Genomic DNA, 19,316 nt, shown 5'->3' with positions numbered 1-19,316 from the left:
ATTTTATAAGTACTACAATATAATTGTTAATTTGTCCGTACATGGCCTCCAATTACCTCCTCAATTCCTGGTAACAGCCACAACCTCATCTTTCATTTTTATTACCTAGCAGTTAACTGCACTAATAGGTCTTGCTTTTCATTTCTGCATGACTTTCATTAGAAAAAGTGGCAAGTGTTAACTTTTGCTGCATTTTAGTTAGTGTTTCAGGCTTTTTACTCAAAAAAAAGCAAGGAAAATGGGTTTTTAAAATTTTCATGTAATTATGCTTCCTAGACTCAAAATTCCAGATGACTGCTTCTAACTTTTACTTTTTTTAGAAAAGAAGAGGCTTATTTGGGACCAATAAATTTTGCCAGGTAAGGAATATTGGTAGCTAGATGTATGTGGTAGGGTATTTTTTTTTCTTTAAAAACGCATTTTTAGTATTTTTCCTAATGAATTATAATTTTCTAAATCCATAGACAGCTTTTTTTGCACCATGTGAACTAACATGAGCTAATTTGACTACTTAATAAGACATTTGTAAATGTAAAAGATATAAACATTTAAGAAATATTTTTGAAAGTACTTGTTCATTTTTAACAATCAAATGTCTGTGAAATGCCAAATGAATCTTTAAAAATGAAAATTCGTTATGTGATTGTAATACCTCCAATAATTTTTGAGTAGTCTACACATGAAATCATTATGATATAGAAACATAGTTTTGACTATACTAAAATGAGTTACTTGCATTTATCACATTTTAAGATTTATGATAATGTTTTTATTAATCCTAAACTTTTTTTTCATCCTGAAACTTGGTGATAGAATAGAAGAATTATCATCGATTTAGTTACATGCATCTCATTATAACTACAGAGAACTGGCATTGCACTAACAGAGGAAAAAATTTAAGTTAACATAAACTAATATCATCGTTATTTTATCTAGCTTTTAGAGCATTGTACTAATGCTAAGAACAAAACTTGAGAATTTTACCACTTTATACTTTTTTAAAAAGTATGTGAAAGCCTTCTTCATTACTGTCGCATTTGGATCCCATTGAAATGACTCGAGTATTTGTAGTTATTGCATCAGAAGGCAAATACTCAAAACATTAGTTTGACAGTGTCTGTTTCAAAATCAGATAAAGTGACAAGTGGGACATTCTTTTTTATTCCGGTTAAAGTCTCTATTCAACTAAATCATGTCCCCCAAAATGGCATTTAAATACAAAAATGTAACTATAGAATTTTATGATAAACAGCAGAAGAAAAGAGATTTAGACTAGAAGAAAAAGTGAATCTCTTCCAGAAACCTTAAGGAAATACAGAATTAAGAGGAAAATGAAGAAAATCTGTTCCAAGTGAGACAGATGGGGGGTACAATATTGATACAATTAGTGATAAGTTATCCAAAGGATGAAAAGGCAGAAAGAGTTAATGATAAGTAGCAAAGAAGGTGTAAAAGAGCTGTGCTTATTTAGTTGATTTTATGAGAAAACTTAGGATTACATATATAAACTGGAGGAGCCAATTCTGGGGAGAGTTTCATGAAGGAACCTCCTTAGTCTGGTCTGCTTTTTAGAGAGCAGATGGATGGAAACTTGCCTACCTTTCTATGTGGAGTGCTCAGCCACAACTCACCTTTCAGGATGGAGAGCTCTCAGCCTTGGGGACACAAAGGCATATTTTCAGGCCACTGTGGTGCAAATGTGAGATTTCAGCAGAATAAAACTATTAGGGGCCAGGCACAGTGGCTCATGCCTGTAATCCCAGCACTTTGGGAGGCCAAAGCAGGCCGATCGCCTGAGGTCAGGAGTTCAAGACCAGCCTGGCCAACATGGTGAAGCCCCGTCTCTACTAAAAATACAAAAAAAAAAAAAAGAGAGAGAGAGAGAGACAGAAAAGAAAAGAAAAAAACTAGCCAGTTGCGGTAGTGGGTGCCTATAATCCCAGCTACCCAGGAGGCTTAGGCAGGAGAACTGCTTGAACCCAGGAAGCAGAGGTTGTAGTGAACTGATATCGCACCACTGCACTCCAGCCTGAGCCACAGAGCAAGACTCTGCCTCAAAACAAAAACAAAAAGAAAAAAACTGTATTAGAAGTTATGTAAAAAATTATGTAGGCAGCTAACAATTTTTAAAACTTAATGGAAATATTTATATTCAAAGATCTTGCTGGAACTGTCAATAGATATAATAGTCTACTAAAATAGTCTACTAAGAACTTGAAACTAGATATTCATAAATGTATCTTTTGTCTTTCTATGTTTAGGCATGGAAACAGCTAGGATATGTGGATTCACTTTGAGGAAAGTTTTAATTTTGATGTTAATTTCAATATATTTTTTGAAAGGAGTAATAGGAAAGTGTACATTAATTCTATGATTTATTGTTTAAATGTACTTTAATTTGATTTAAAGAAAAATATTAGTGTGTGGATATGGCAAAAAATAATGAAAATAGCATGCAGAAAACTGGTATTTAGGAAATAGTGATATAGTTTAATCCTATGTAGTTCACATATCACCAGATGGGAAGTATTTTTCAGAGCCTGAGATCAGAAACTATCTCAATAAAATGCTCTTGTTTTATAAACTTTGCAAAACAGTGGGTTTTTTCACCCTGCCAAGATAAGTTAGCCTGTTTTATTTTTAAGCCTGCCTAAACTGATTCGCCATGTCTGGTAACTGTCAGAAAGTATAGTTTCATATTTTCAAATAGATCGATTAGATTTAAGTATTCGTGTTTGTGAATAAAATAAGAAAGTGAACTAGGAATTTATTTTCTGACCTTTTGAGATTTTCTATCACATAGTTTTTTAAATTGCCATTCTCATTGAATAAAATTTAATACAATCAATTATGACCTTCAACAGTATGGATCCCTAGATTTTCCAGTAATGATATGTTAGATTTAGTAGTTAAACATAATACTGTTAAGAAAGTTTTTCTTTTTTACTTATTAAATTATCATACATAAAATTGACTTTTTGAGAGGGAAAGTTCTGTGAATTTAACATATGTATAGATTTGTGTAACCATCACATTATAGTTAGGCTATCTCTCCAGAAAACTTCCCCCTTAGCATTTTTTGTTTTTTAAGATGGAGACAAGGTCTTGCTGTGTTGCCCAGGCTGGTCTCAAACTTCTGGGCTCAAGTGATCCTCCTGCCTCCACCTCCCAAAGTGCTTGGATTATAGGCATAAGCCCCTGCACTTGGCACCCTCTTAAAATTTGTAAGTGTCCCAAACCACCATAACTGTTCTTTATAATAGGAATACATTGTCCTGTCATCTCTCTTGAAATTGTAGCCAAAAAATAGGTTAATGTATTATGCAACAACTCTTCAATCCACTTGCCTTTCTAATGTGTTTAGTTTCTTCTAATTGCTAATTTTGCATTTTGTCGATTTATAATCATGATCAGAGATAGTACTCATTTCTCTTCTCTGTCAAATATCATCAACTAATCCAATCTTAATCTCTAACGTCAGGAGATTTCCTAGACAATGGTGTCAGTGGATCTGTCCTTGTTCATATTACATCTGTTATGTAATGTTTTGCTCGTCATCTGCATTGTTTTTTGAACTGCCAGTTGTTTGATGTAAATGCTGGAGATTATTACCTGGAGTACACAAGAGAATCACTGCTGTGTCTCTTTTCATAGGCTCTGCATATCTAGGTGTTTCTTTTCCTGAGTGTTTTAATGACTTTGTGCCATACTTTTTCTGTTTGAGTACTTGTATCACTCTATATTTCTCTGAATACATATGATACATGCAAGCCAAAAGGGGAAAATCACAAGCTATAAATCAAAACTTTACTTGATTAATATTTAAACAAGGGTTGCATGTCAGCCAATCTGTTTTAGGCATTTAAGTGTACAGTTGTGACATGCATTTTCAGTAGAATGAATTTCAGTCTATAGCACATGAAAGTTAGCAAATCATTTTAAAATATGTATATTCAGTCAAAACTTTCTGTGCTCTGATAAAAGCCTGTCATTTATGACTTTACCACAAATCAAAAATTAAGAAGCATAAACATAATTATAATAATTGTTATTGACATCATTTGGGCCATCTTAAGTATTATTACCTCATACAGGGAAAACATTAACATTTTTAGCTGAGCATAGTGTGGCACACGCCTGTAGTCCCAGCTACTCAGGTCGCTGAAGCAGGAGGATCACTGGAGCCCAGGAGGTTGAGGCTGCAGTGAACTATGATCACACCACTGAATTCCAGCTTGAGCAACAGAGCAAGACCCTGTCTCAAGAAAAAAAAAAAAAAAAAAAAAGTTAATTTTAACCCTGACCTTTGGATCTTAAGTTTTCTTGTTTTGTGATTCTTCTAAGGTTTTTCAAGGCTACTTCTATAGAGATAAGGTTTCTTGGAATATGGTGATTCTCTTGTGGTCTTTTTTGAGTTATGTTTTCAAAGCCATTTTTTGTTTTCATTTTTGTCATTTGTTTTCGTGTTTAATTTTTGGAGACAAATACATTACTATTGAATGAGATTCTTTATTATCTTTGTTTAGGAACTAAAAGTTTAAACTATGGAATATTTCAACTACTGTTATTTGCTCACTATTGTCTTCTCTTAGAAGTTACAAATAGACTATTTTCTCATTTGTTCTTCAGATGGATCCTGTGCAAAAAGCGGTTATTAACCATACATTTGGAGTATCCATTCCCCCAAAGAAGAAACAAGTTATTTCTTGTAATGTCTGTCAGCTTCGCTTTAACTCAGATGTGAGTATCACCTTTTCATTATTCTCTGTAGTTTGTCAGAGCTAAAAGTCTGATTGATCTAAATATGTACATTTCTTCATATTTACATACTCTTTAGCAGCCACTCCTACTGGTAGCCCACTTATTTCAGGATGCCAGATTTCCAAGAGATTTGGATTCAATGCTTAAAACTTGAACAATAGAGTATGGTTGACCCTCTGAATCCACAGGGTCCATATCCGTGGATTCAACCTAGCTCACATTGAAAGTATTTTCTAGAATAACATTACAACAATAAAAAACAATACAAATTTTAAAACCAATAGAGGATTATAGACAATAGTCTATAAGTGGCTAATATCAAAAATTAAGAATTTGTCTATGCAATCAGTCTCAACTATACCATTTTACAGTTAATCTCACTAATTGTATTTACTTGTCAAAATGCTTGAATATCAGAAAATATGAAAAAAGTTTTAAAATGCAATGAAGATATTTTAAAAATTAAAATGCCATAAATGTGGAAGAAAACCATTTTTACTATTAGCTATCAAGTGCCACATTTCCTATTTGTGCCAAATTTTGTTAAATACCTAAGAGAATTATTAATTTCCTATATGATTTACATTTTCCCAGAACATAAAATACAGAGAAAGTTTCATAAACTATTTTATCTGGCAAGCATAACCATCCTGCTAAAAAAAGATAACAAGAAAATGGAACAAATCACTCTCTTTTATGAAAATGGGTTTTCAAATTTATACACAAAATAACAGGAAAGCAAAATAAGCAATATTAGAATATTTACAATATCCAATTACCAAGTAAAGCCAATGACCGATGTAAATCAGAATCTGAAGGCTGGGTATAATATGTGGTATTTCCTGAGTTACTTGACCCCTGTAGCCATTTTGCAAAGAGCTTGTTACAGAATTAATGTTGTTTAGAAATACTAAAATAGTAATCACTTTTGTTTGCATATACCATTAAATTATGTTTTGATAATTCTACATAGGAAGCATAATAAAAAATAGTCATTGGAAAAGAGATGTTTATCATGATTTATAAAATTATATTTAGTATAATTTTAATCAAAAGTCCAACGAATTTTTTGGTACATCATAAAACTTCCTGTTCAGGAATCAAAATGTACCTAAATAAACTGAGAAATATACAGTGTTAATTCATTTGAAGTCTTAATATTGTTAAGATGTCAGTTCTCCCCCAAATTGATCTATAGATCCAGCACAACCCTGATCAAAATCCCAAAATGCTTTTTTATTGTAGAAAATAGCAAGCTGTTTCTTAAATATACATAGAAAAGCCCTAGAACAGCCAAAACATTTTTTAAAGGACACATTTTGAAGACTTAATGCTTCCTGATTTTAATACTTACTCTAAAATCTACAATAATCAAGACTGTGAAATTGGTGAAAGAATGGTAGACACATGGATCAATGGAACAGAACAGAGTCCAGAAATAGACTCGCACCAATATAGTCAGTTGATTTTCAACAAAGTTGCAGAGTGAATTCAATGAAGAAAGCCTAATCTTTTCAACAAATAGTGCTAGAAGAAGTATATTCGTATGTAAATTCAAAAAACGCCTTGACTGCTACCCGATACAAAACATAAAAATTCAATAGGATCATTCATAAAATAAAAACTTTAAAAAACTATTAGACTTCTAGATGAAAACAGTAGAAAATCTATTTGGCTTTGCATTAAGCAAAGATTTCTTAGAAAATAAAAAGTGTGAATATTGATATATTAGACTTCATCAAAATTTAAAACTTCTACTCTTCAGAGACACCGTTACACTATTAAGAAAATGAAAAAACAAGCTATAGACTACTAGAAAATATTTGTACCTGCTTAAGAAATTGCATACAAATATGTAAATAACTTATAACTCAATAATAAATGATAAAATGGGAAAACAATTTTAACAGGCACTTTACCAAACAAGAAATATGAATGATGAATAAGCACATTTAAAAATGCTCAACGTGTTTAACGATTAAGGAAATACAAATTAAAACCAAAATCAGATACCACTACACCTATTAGAATGGTGAAAATTAAACAAATTGATAGGATCAAATGGCTAGGATGAGGAGCAACTGGACCTCTCATACACTGTTAGTGAGAATACAAAATGTTTTTTGAAAACAATTTGGCAGTTATAAATAAGAAACTTTATAAAGTTATACATACCTTTCCCATATGACCCAGCAATCCCACTTCTAAGTATATCCCCAAGGCAAATGAAAACATATATTTATCCATATGTGCAGCTTAAAGTAATTTTATTCATAATTGCCCAAAACTGGAATTGACCCAAATGTCCATCAACTGATGAATAAACAAACTATGTTAAAGCCATACAATGGAAATAAAGAAATAAAAATAAATAGAAATAAAGTAAAAGTAAAAAGTAAGTAGTGATACATGCTACAACATGGATGAATCTCCAAGGCAGTATGCTAAGTGAGAGAAGTAAGACACAAAGACTATATGCTGTATGATTGCACTCGGATAACTTTCTGCAGATGATGAAACTATGGGGATAGTCAGATCAGTGGTTAACAGGGACTGAAGGTTAAGTTAGGGAATTGACCACAAATGGAAATGCAGGAACCTTTTTGAATGATGAAAATATTCTGTAACTTTATTGTTGTGATGTTTACATGACAGTCTTTGTTTTTCAAAATTCATTAAGCTGGACACCTAAAAAAAAAATTTTACTATATGTAGAGTATACCTTAGTAAATCTAACTAGAAAAAATTAATGATATGAGCCACAAAATATTTTATAAATAGAAGACTAATTTATGATAGTGATATAACTACTAAATATATTAAGCTACAATTTTACTACTAGAATGAAAGTATAATACTTTTCTAAGAATAGACACAATAATAAATACAGAAATAGATTGAGTACATTTTACAGTATTGCTCAGTTATTCAAATTTTTAGAGTTATACAGAGAAATTAAAGTCTGTTGTTATACAGATATGACATGAAAATGTTTATTACTTATCTGACCACTTACAAAACAAATGCCCACCTAAAAACATGCTGCATCTTTAACACTGGCATTCTCACTGTCAAAAGGCCAGATTCTTGAAAACATCTCTCAATACAATGCAAATAATAGATTTCAGAATGAAATTGCAAAAATCGTGCAAAAGATGCCTAATTTTATGAAGTCCATTAATGTAATGTTAGAGAACTGCTTGGTTTAAAGCCACTGACAAATAAGGATTTACCTATTTAGAAGAGTTAATTTAAGAAGAGTAAAATAACGAGGTTGATGATGGATAGATTCTTCAAAACAAGAGATGTTGAACACTGACTGAATAATAGGGGCTTAGGGACAATTATGAATCTCTCAAATTAAAAAATAACATATTTATAGTCCAAACCATGATAATATTAAAAAACCTATTGAGGCTGGGTGCAATGGCTCATGCCTGTAATCCTAGCACTTTGGAAGGCTGAGATGGGTAGATCACTTGAGTTTAGGAGTTTGAGACCAGCCTGACCAACATGGTGAAACCCTGTCTCTACTAAAAATACAAAATTAGCCAGGCATGATGGTGCATGCCTGTAATCCCAGCTACTTGGGAGGCTGAGGCAGGAGAATCGCTTGAACCCCGGTGGGGAAGGTTGCGGTGAGTTGAGATTGTGCCATTGCACTCCAGCCTGGGCAACAAGAGCAAAACTCCATCTCAAAAAAAAAAAAAAAAAACCACACACACACACATTGAAAAAACTATCCCTTTCCTCACCTTCCCAACCTCCATGTCATTCCCTATTTGTAATCACTTTAATATTTTTAATATTTTTTGCATATCTTTCCAGGTTTTGCTTATGCAAATATAACTAAGTATGACTACATATTCTTATTTCTTCCCTTTTCTATGTAAATAGTAGCATACTATTGACACTCTTCTTTGCCTTCATTGCCTTCATTTTTTTATGTAACAATATATGCTGGAGAATTTTTTCTATCAGAACATAGAGAGCTCCTGTACTCTTTTTATAGATGTGATAGGCAAAGATGCCCATATCCTACTTTCTGGAACCTGTTAATATATCTTACATAGCAAAGGGGAATTAAGGTAGTAGATGGAATTAAGGGAGCTAATATTCGGACCTCATGATAAAAGAATTATTCTGGATCATCCTGTGGTCCCAAGGTAACCATAAGGTCTTTAAAAGTAGAAGAGGGAGGCGGAAGAGGCAGTCAGAGTGATGCCATCTGACAAGGAGTCCACTGGCCATTGCTGGCTTTGTAAGGGAAGGAAGGAGCCACCAGCTAAGGAATGTGGGCAACCTCTAGAAGCTGGAAAAGACAAAGAAATGGATTTTCCCTTAAAGCCTCCAGAAGGAATGCAGCCCTGCTGACATCTTGATGTTAGCCCAGTGAGATCCATGCCAGACTCCTGACCTCCAGAACTATAAGATAAGAAGTTTTTAAGCCACTAAGTTTATAAAAATTTGCTGTGAAAGCAACAGAAAACTAATACAGTAGTTTATTTGTGGATGTTTCATAGTTTAACTCATCCCTTACAGGGTGACACTTAGATTGGTTCCCATCTTTTGATATCTCCTAGATTTTCACTCAATAAATGGCAGAGCTAGAACATAAGTCTGAATCTCTTGCCTCTAAATCCACAGCTCTTCCTATTATATTATGTTGCCTCATATAAGTTTACTCATTTCCTAAGCATTTACTGAACTCTTCCTGTATGATAAACACTGCTAATCTCTACAATATGGCCTAAAATGAACCACATGATCTTTGGAAGGACCATTGAAGTTCTATAATTAATAATCATTTCCATGGTATCTCTGTCAGGAGAATAGGGTATAAACACCTCCATCTTACAAATCAACAGCTAAGACCCAGAAAGAATGACTATGAGTTCTGTTTTTTATTTGTGTGATGGGTTGGGTTATGGGAGGCATAAGAATTTCTTTCGAGCCCCAGAATTACTCCAGGAGTACATCCACCTTTGTCTTGAGCTCCATTTGATGTCAGCCATTTTCTTTGTACTTACTAATAGGGGCATGGACATATGTGCACACATAAGCACATGACCAGCAGCCTCCTTGCTATAGCTCCAAAGTTCCATTGATAATAAAGAAAGAAATTAGATTTCTGAGTCATTCTTAGACTCTGGGCAGTGAAGCCATGAAGTCTGGATGGCAAATTCACAAATGTGACATATACATGTTCTCAGTGTTTAGTAATGGTGCTATAATCTACATAACCAAGCTCTGAAGCTGAGCATTTTTTATTTGGGAGAGAGTTTATTATTTTGTAATTACCCTATTTACATTTTAATGTAAGAATTAAAAAGATGCTCATCCTTATTTTTTAATAACATTTCTAAATTAGCCTGAGACTGAAATTGGCTTCACTCTTCAGTATAGAAAATACGTTTATTGAAAAATCTGGAAGGCAGATGCACAGTAAACAGACTGCATTTTGCAGTTCTTCATTATCCATATAAAATGTACCAGTCGACTTCATGCATTAAAATTCAATATGACCTAGTTTAAGTGTCCTGTACCTCCCTTTGTCCAGCTTTTATCATCTCAGTAGAACTACCCTGTTGAAAAGCAAAATGCTACAGCTTTATTTACACAATACACAGTTATGTCAATGAGCAAGCATTAATCACAAACATTTCCCAAATGAACCTTTACAAATTAACACCATTAACTTTGCCAGGGAGCAGGCATTGCAGTCCAGGAATAATATGCTTTCCAACTGAGTCCCAGACATTTGCACAAATGTATGTATCACCTCAAGCCCTACTTTCTTCCTGATCACCTTTTTTCTAACAAGGTATACCTAAGCTGAATGAGGCTGTTTTAACCCTGAATGTTTCTTTATTCTCCAGTAACTGAGTATACTGCAACTGCAGTATGGTCATAAATTGATAAGCCTAAATCTGAATCTTTATCTTTTAGCTGGAAAATGCCATTTCCAGAGTTAAGCTTTGCCAGGGAAATGAGCTTACGTACACTTCAGAAAATTTTTTGAGACTAACGTTTATCTCATTTTGGCTAAGTTGAAATTGGCAGATTCCAAATAATTTCTAATTTACGTATTAGTTTCAATTCTTGGAGGATAGTAGCAGAAGGATGAAAGAATGATTCTTACACAAAATCAATCTTTATACAAAATTGAATCAAAATCAAATTCTTAAACAGATTCTTACACAAAACAGGGCAACTTGATTCTCTTAAATATTTAAAAACAGAGATTATATTATTATTATTAATATTGATCTCAGAACATAGTTTATTATAAATACCCTTAATGTATTTCTGAGTCTTTTATGCCTTATAGGCAAATCAAAATGAAAGCATGGTGATCTTTTTAGTCAAGTTATACTCTAAGTCAGAAGTTGACCCTGAAATGTTGGTACTCAGCATTAGTACCACAAGTAATTAAGCGTGAGATACATTGTCCCTAAATGTTGACCCCATAGGCTTTTATTACTCATTTGGAGCTAGGCCATTTGATTTTTCAAATTTACATTATTATCTTTGAATGATATCATAAACATTGAATCACTTATAGTTTATATTTTATTTTTTATGGTACCTCTAAGTTTGTGATCTGTTGATGTTTTTTATTTTGTTTTTTGGTTTTAGGTTATCGAATATCCCTATCTCTCATTTTAGCCTTCTGTTCTTTTTGCTGTGCCCTATTTTCTCATGTCTGAAGACCTAAGGTGACAACCTCCTGCAATTTCATTTATTTACATTAGAATGATTAAGTACAAATGGACAGAAAATTAAGGGTAGAAGTTAAAATGGTAGGGTAATGCCTGTAATCCCAGCACTTTGGAAGGCTGAGGAGGGCGGATCATGAGGTAAGGAGATCGAGAACATCCTGGCTAACATGGTGAAACCCCGTCTCTACTAAAAAATACAAAAAACTAGCCGGGCGTGGTGGCGGGCACCTGTAGTCCCAGCTACTCGGGAGGCTAAGGCAGGAGAATGGCGTGAACCCGGGAGGCGGAGCTTGCAGTGAGACGAGATCGCACCACTACACTCCAGCCTGGGCGACAGAGCGAGACTCCGTTTCAAAAAAAAAAAAAAAAAATGGTAGGGTAATCAACCACTTGTGTAAACATTTCTGTGGGTGACCTGACTGTGCTACTCTTTACTATAAATCTCTGAAATTTCAGAAACTGCAGTGGTTCAATGACCTCCCTCAATTCCCATGTGCTACAGTTAGTGTGCAATTGATACATCCATAATACCACCTCACTGTGCATTTTGTGTCTTTGTCATCTTAGCAGTTTTCATTTGGATAAGGCCATTTAGGTTATGCCCTCCTGGGTCTTTCTGCCTATGTCTCTTCTTTGGTTTTAATTTTATTCCAATTTCCTGATTTCTTTAGCAGTTAATAAAATAAAATATAAACTTGTATTTGTCTTGCACGAACAAACTTCCCTATCTACCATCTGCCATTTAGAAGGCCTTAGTGCTGTCTCTGCTAGAGACCTTGGCATTCTCTGTCACCCAGCAGAGACCTCAGCAGTCAAGAGATTAGGAAGGAAGCCACAACTTTGGGTTCCACATAACTCCCTTTCCACATGCTGTTGGCTGATTTTGCATCTTCCTTTGCCACCAGACCTAACTCCACCTCTCTCCACCAGCTGCGACGAGGCAGCAAGTCCCTGCAGCAGCTGTGTTTTTTTCTGAGAAATCAGATCAACTGGGAAACAGGAACCCCATTAGACACCATGTTTGAAGATGTCCCTTCCAGCAAAAGCAAAAGAGGCACACAGCTGCAAGGGTACCCGCTTGGGTTTTCTGAAGTATCAAGCTTTTTATTTGTCATTATGTAACATTCTCCTAGGGGATTCCACATTTTGCTATTGACTGCCTGGTGCTTGCTTTTAACTCTAGAAATTCTATCTGCATGTTACATGTTTCTCTTCCCCTGTGTTTTCCTCTAAACTATCACATTTCTTCTTCCTTTCTTCTCTACTCAATTTTCTCTTCTCTCTCCTCCAACTCCTCTCCTTTATCACTTGTTCCTATTTTTCTGGCACAACAATACAACAAATGTAATTTCCCCTGTCTTTCTTGGACATTTGTAATTTCTTTATTAAGCTCTTTTAGCTTAAAAACTGGATACATTGTTTTAAATCTAGAGGTATTTTACTTAAAAAGGCCTTTGGAAGGTTAAAAATATATTGAGCATGTTATTTGAAACTCAAACCAACATACTATTTAAAAAATAAATTTACGGCCGGGCGCGGTGGCTCAAGCCTGTAATCCCAGCACTTTGGGAGGCCGAGACGGGCGGATCACGAGGTCAGGAGATCAAGACCATCCTGGTTAACACGGTGAAACCCCGTCTCTACTAAAAAATACAAAAAACTAGCCAGGCGAGGTGGCGCCGCCTGTAGTCCCAGCTACTCGGGAGGCTGAGGCAGGAGAATGGCGGGAACCCGGGAGGCGGAGCTTGTAGTGAGCTGAGATCCGGCCACTGCACTCCAGCCTGGGCGACAGAGCAAGACTCCGTCTCAAAAAATAAATAAATAAATAAATTAATTAATTAATTAATTTACCTCATATTTTCTGAATATTCAGACACTCTATAGTTGATGGTACTTTACCCTAATGGGTTTGTCAAAAAAACTTTGAACATTCACTTTCATGTATATATTATACATTCACCTATATATATGTATAGTCACATATATAAACATTCACCTATATACACACACACATATATATATACACATTCACTGCCTGCCACACATACACATCTTCTGCGTTTCTCTTGAAAGCCCTTAAGATAGATAGCAGCTTCACATATATTAACATATAGATAGCACATTCACATATATAAACATTCACATATATATATACACACACGTATATATACATATTCACTGCATGCCACACATACACACCAACTGTATTTCTCTTGAAATCCCTTAAGATAGCAGCTTCTTTAGTGTATAAACTTGTAGCATATTTATATAATTCTAGATCATATATACACAATTTCATATAAGGAGTGCGTGTGTATATGTGTGTGTGTATGTTCAAGAATACTAGTGCCTAAGCTATTAGATTTCACCTTTATAAATAGTAGCCTCCCATGCAAAACCTAAATAAGCCAAGGAAGTTGACCCTCACAGAAAAGTGACTTTATGATAAGGGGATTTGGAGAAAGTCACATATAAAGTGAACTCTGTAGCAGATGATTAAAGAAAGAGATCCACAGTAGTGAAAATCTCATTGCTGGGTTAAGAACCAAAAAGCTAGCTGCACACTTTACATCTGCTGTTCAACAGTACAAATTGTTGAATAAATGAATAATATTGTAAGTTTGAAAAAACCAACTGATTCTGTCAAGAAAAATGATACTGAAAATAGAGGGAATCAATAGCATCAAATGGAAATCTAGAAAATGATAGCCTGCTTTTGTCAAACATTTTACATTTTTGCCATAAATAAGACTATTCATATTGATTCTTAGGTTTGAAGAGTAGTGAAGCAGATAGGAAGTAATTAAAAGCATAAATCTCAGAAACTTGGGAAGGTAATTCTCTGCTTTGCAGACAGAGCTGACAAAATGATGAACATTTTTGCTTCAATATGACAGAAATATAGCATGATTACAGGGAGCAGGGACATATCGTGCTAAAAGTTTCATTCAATAGCAACTGTTTAACAAGCTCATAACAAAGTTCAGTCATCTTTTTTGAAGCATATAGTAGTCACTTATTAAATGTAAACTTGTTTCCAAAGTAGCACTATAATATTATTTAAAAAGTCACAGCCTTTATCAGCATTACCTTATTATAAATGGATATTTGGATAATTTAGGATTGATATTAAGTTTGTCACTGAAAGAAAAGGAAAGACTAGGTTAAATGTGAAGTTTAAAAAAGTGATTGTGATGGATCACGAGGTCAGGAGATGGAAACCATCCTCGTTAACACGGTGAAACCCCGTCTCTACTAAACATACAAAAAATTAACCAGGCGTGGTGGCAGGTGCCTGTAGTCCCAGCTACTCAGGAGGCTAAGGCAGGAGAATGGCAGGAGCCCAGGAGGTGCAGCTTGCAGTGAGCCCGGATCGTGCCACTACACTCTAGCCTGAGCGACAGAGCAAAACTCTGTCTCAAAAAAAAAAAAAAAAAAAAAAGTGATTATGATGACTCATAAAGGTTCATCAAATCCTATTTTTAACTAATGAGGAAGTAGATAATACACATCATTCAATTTTTTTGGCTTTTCTTTAAATACATAGATGTCTAACATGACATGTTATTTTAATTATTTATATGTGTTCAATGATATTCAGAATTGGTGATCAGCCTAATATGATGTTATGAAGAAAAGAAAATATGAACGTTACTAGGAAAGTACCAATACTCACCCTCACTTATCATAATACAGTCTCAACAGAAAATAATTAAGTATCCATGATTCACCATCAAAACTGCAAGCTTTGGTTCATTTCCATTAAATATTAGTTTGCTGATCAAACATTAATAACCACTTTAAAAATACTATGAGTTTTCTTTTTTCCTGTGTAAAATTCCTGTGTTAATAACTCTTTTAGTCAAAAGTAAAAGATTCCTGGAAGGATTTTTAAGTCATTTTGTCAGTGATCTTTCTCATCCAAAAGTTGTCTTGCCACTTGGGGGTTGGAAAAAGACTGCTGAGGCTTTGTGTCTTTTCCTTCTTCGCTTGGTATGGATTTCTTTAGTGAAGATTGGTTGCAGAATCCTTACACAATAAGATGTTTCATTAGATATTTGTGGTTTTGGATTCTTCAGCTGAAAATGTATTCAACATACAATTAAAAACAGGTAGAATTGGAATACCTGTAGCCTTCCAAAACGATTAGTTGCTGGTTTTAAGTTTAAATTCAGGCTTTATTTAAGACATACCTGGTTTGCTGCAGCTTGTCTCTTATTCAGTATGGTTGAGCAGGCAAGTGGCTATAATTTTTATAATTTAAGACAAAAACACAAGTGAAGCTGAATGGAACAAAAAAATAAGTTTACTACACTACTTTCAAGTAAGAGACCAATTTAACACCGTTTAGAACATTCTGCAGAAGAGATACCCTTTAGCTACTCTCATCTCTCAAGAAGCTCTTTAAATGAAGTGACAGCATTTTGCCGTGGAAGCCAGATAACTTTAGTTGTGGCGTGTCAGCATAAAGAGCAGTTTTTTGGGAAAGTCTGACTGACTGTAAGGAACTTTATGATATGTGGCTTGGGGATGGGGTGGAGGTGGAAACGGCATATGAAGAAGTATGACCTTAACCAATTTTAACATTTCAAGCTAAGAAGATGTTGTTGGCAAAATACTGTAGCTGGTTAACATGAGTTATTTAAGGAGAGTAAAAAAGCAGTGAACTTGAACAGAGAGTTAGGAAAAGAGAATCAAAGTAGTTCCTGCCTTGAAAGGAAGATCTGAGAAATACCCTCCTATACCTAACCAGCTAGGGAAATAAAACTAATACAATTATAAACACTGCTGAACTACATGATGTCAATATAGTAATATAAATTTAATTATAAATTTAGTAATGGAGACAGCACATGGGATAGAATAATCACACACGTGGAAAGCTATCATTTGATTAATGCCTTCTCTTCTGCCAGGCCCTGTACTAGGTATTCTCTATATGTTATCTTTGTATTTGCACAAAGATTCCTGGTAGAGGTAAACTGAGAAAGATTTGAGAGATGGTCAGGATTTAAAGGAGAGGGAATTGAGGACATAAAATATTAGAGCTAAATCGGGGCTTGTTGAGGATATGGGCTATGAATAGGCTGCAGGGGGCCAATGGACTCCCTAAAATTATGTAAAATTTTGTGTATCTGGAACCATGATCACTTAAGAGATGTGACTGAATCTTCCCTTCTCACAGGATGAATGTTCCACAGCTTCCTTTGGCAACATGTTCTAGGATTTAATCACTTTTAGTTATTAATACTCCATCTTACTTAAATCTTTTTTTAAAAAAATGAGAAGAAACCTTTGTCTTTATTTCTCTCACTTTAGTTCTGCATTCTAGGGCTCATAGAGAGCAAATGTTGGGTTCACTACTTAGAAAACAGATCAAGGACAAGGACCCCTGAGAATGTATGACCCTGTTAAGGCTGTTACTTTGGGGGCTGAGAATATGATTCAACTCATGAATTTGTGCTTCCTTCAAATTAGAAAATGTGTTTTAGTTCTAATAAATAATAATTTTCATTACTTTATCAGTTGTATACCTAACATATCTGACACTCTCATTGCAGGTAATTTTTAATACTCCCTCATCTCCAGGAAAAAGGCATTTTCAGAAATAATTCTGAAATTACATGACTAATAACAGTAGCCACAAAGAAACTCATAAACTTTTTTTTTAATTCAAGTTTGAATATAGTACTATGCCACTAAATATTACCAGTGCACAAAAGAGAAAAAGGTAAATAGTTAATCTTTGTGTTACATTAATGTATTTTATAAATGGAGAAAAACTTATATATTAGTCTATCACAGTAATGAATAATACCATTATGGTAACAAATAAGTGATTTTTAATACAATCCAAATTATACAATATAGAGTTTAGGTAACTATTAATTATACCACTGATGTAACATTTTCATTTATTTCTTATTTTTAAAGCACATAATAACTTTAAAAGAAGCATACATTTCCATTTTAATGCTACCAGCCAAAATCAGTAAAATATTTTATGTATGGGCTACAATTTATATTTACCAAATAAGTTAATACACCTTACAGTTGCCACTGTCTCACTTAAGTCTAAAACACAAAAATTCCAAGTAATCACAAAATGAAAGAATTGAAATTCTGAAGTTTTGTTTCTTTGCCTTTAAATTCACTATACTGTCGTTATTGATTTCAAAGCAACTATTAAATGCAAGAATCTGAGTGGCACAAGGTTTGCAAACTTGAACTGCGTCTAAAACAAGCTTGAAGGATTCCTCACCATTAGGAACTTACTCATACACTGAATGGATGTAGAGGAGTCACTGTGAATTGGAAGTTCCATCATGTAACTACAAGCTCTCTTTATTAACTTCCATGTAGTTAATTTAAAAATTTTGAAAAGCTCTCATTTTAAGCTTATATATGTATTATTAAAACTCAACTGCAACCACAGCAATTGTTTATTTAAAACTTAGACCAATAAAAAACTATTTTTCAGAGAAGACTATTTTATTATTTGTTAAAAACTACCAGTATGTTATGATGATAAAAAGTAGCCTGATTTTTGGTCAGTTTTTTAATTGTTTTTTGAACGAATGCAAACCATATTTCCTGCACCTGAAGTAAACTGTCCCACAGCCCTATCTTCAGTATACCATTGACATTTGTTATTCAATTAGTAGGAATTCTAGTTCTGCTTTAAATACATGTTAGATATAGCACAGGAGATATGTAGTGCTAACTTTTAATCACCAAATAGTTTCCTTTTTATCTTCAATAATTCTCACTGAATGTTCTCTGAAAAGTAATTTTCATTATCTGTCAACTGTGAGCTTAAGGTGATTACTCAGTTTTTCCCTGGAAAGAAATAACATTCTATAATATGAGGGACAGCTATGGAACCCTTTTCTGTGATGATTTATTTTTATATGTCATGAATTTTTTTGGCCCTTTCTTATATCATTTAAGAGGAATGGAAAAGGCTAGATTCACTAAAGGAATAGTTAGGTTGTTATAGTTTTGTAATTTAAATTATTTAGGCCAACAAAATGTCCTACATACACTGCTAAACTAAAAATACTAACAATCTCTTTTTAAGACTTAAACATTTACACAGATAGTTATAGAAGGGGCTATTCATTAAAATCTGTAAATGCTGGGCAAATGACGAATGTCTGTATTTGTAAAATAGGATAGAATTACTGAATTTGCAGATGTAGATATAAAAATATAAAATTTGAATATGTGAGAGACATTCTTTGTAAGCTAGCTTTCTAGAGATTTAAACATTGAATAATTGTCTTTTGCATAAGTTTTCATTTTCATAAATGCAGTAAATTCTTATTAAATTGGACTACATTAATTAGGGATTTGTGATCATTCAGGTATAGGCAAATTGTACTTTTGTTGGACCAAATTATTTCTTCAATGATAATGCAAATGATTGTGGCAAAGGAGGTTGAAGCATAGAGATTTAGAGTACCAGCAGAACCACTTTTTCAATCCTACTTAAGCACTCAAGGGCACTAATTAAAATACGAGCAATGATATGATACAAAATAATTCCTACCAGGCACAGTAACTCCCACCTGTCTTCCCAACACTTTGGGAAGCTGAGACAGGAAGATCACTTGAGCCCAGCAGTTCTAGGCCAGCCTGGGCAACATGGCAAAACCCCATCTCTACAAAAAATACAAAAATTAGCGGAGCCTGGTGGCATGTAGTCCCAGCTACTTGGGAGGCTGAGGTGGGAAGATTGCTTTGAGCCCAGGAGGTCAAGGCTACAGTGAGCCATGATCACACCACTGCACTGCAGGCTGGGTGGCAGAACAAGATCCTGTCTCAAAAAAA

At 34.1% G+C, this 19,316-nt stretch overlaps 1 protein-coding gene across 3 annotated transcripts in view; it reads left to right on the top strand.

The window, feature by feature from the left end:
• ZNF385B (zinc finger protein 385B) overlaps positions 1-19,316 on the top strand; it is a 572,754-nt gene that overhangs the window by 490,322 nt on the left and 63,116 nt on the right. For all 3 annotated transcript variants that reach the window (XM_011966298.1, XM_011966300.1, XM_011966301.1), the window contains one exon: positions 4,630-4,740. In XM_011966298.1, the coding sequence (XP_011821688.1) occupies positions 4,630-4,740 (111 nt within the window). The remainder of the gene's footprint in view (positions 1-4,629; positions 4,741-19,316) is intronic.

The sequence above is a fragment of the Mandrillus leucophaeus genome, unplaced genomic scaffold (genome assembly GCF_000951045.1).
Source record: "Mandrillus leucophaeus isolate KB7577 unplaced genomic scaffold, Mleu.le_1.0 Scaffold754, whole genome shotgun sequence".
NCBI classification, from domain to species: domain Eukaryota; kingdom Metazoa; phylum Chordata; class Mammalia; order Primates; family Cercopithecidae; genus Mandrillus; species Mandrillus leucophaeus.
Note: the sequence above shows the minus strand (reverse complement) of the source record. Positions and strands in the feature narration are given on the sequence as shown.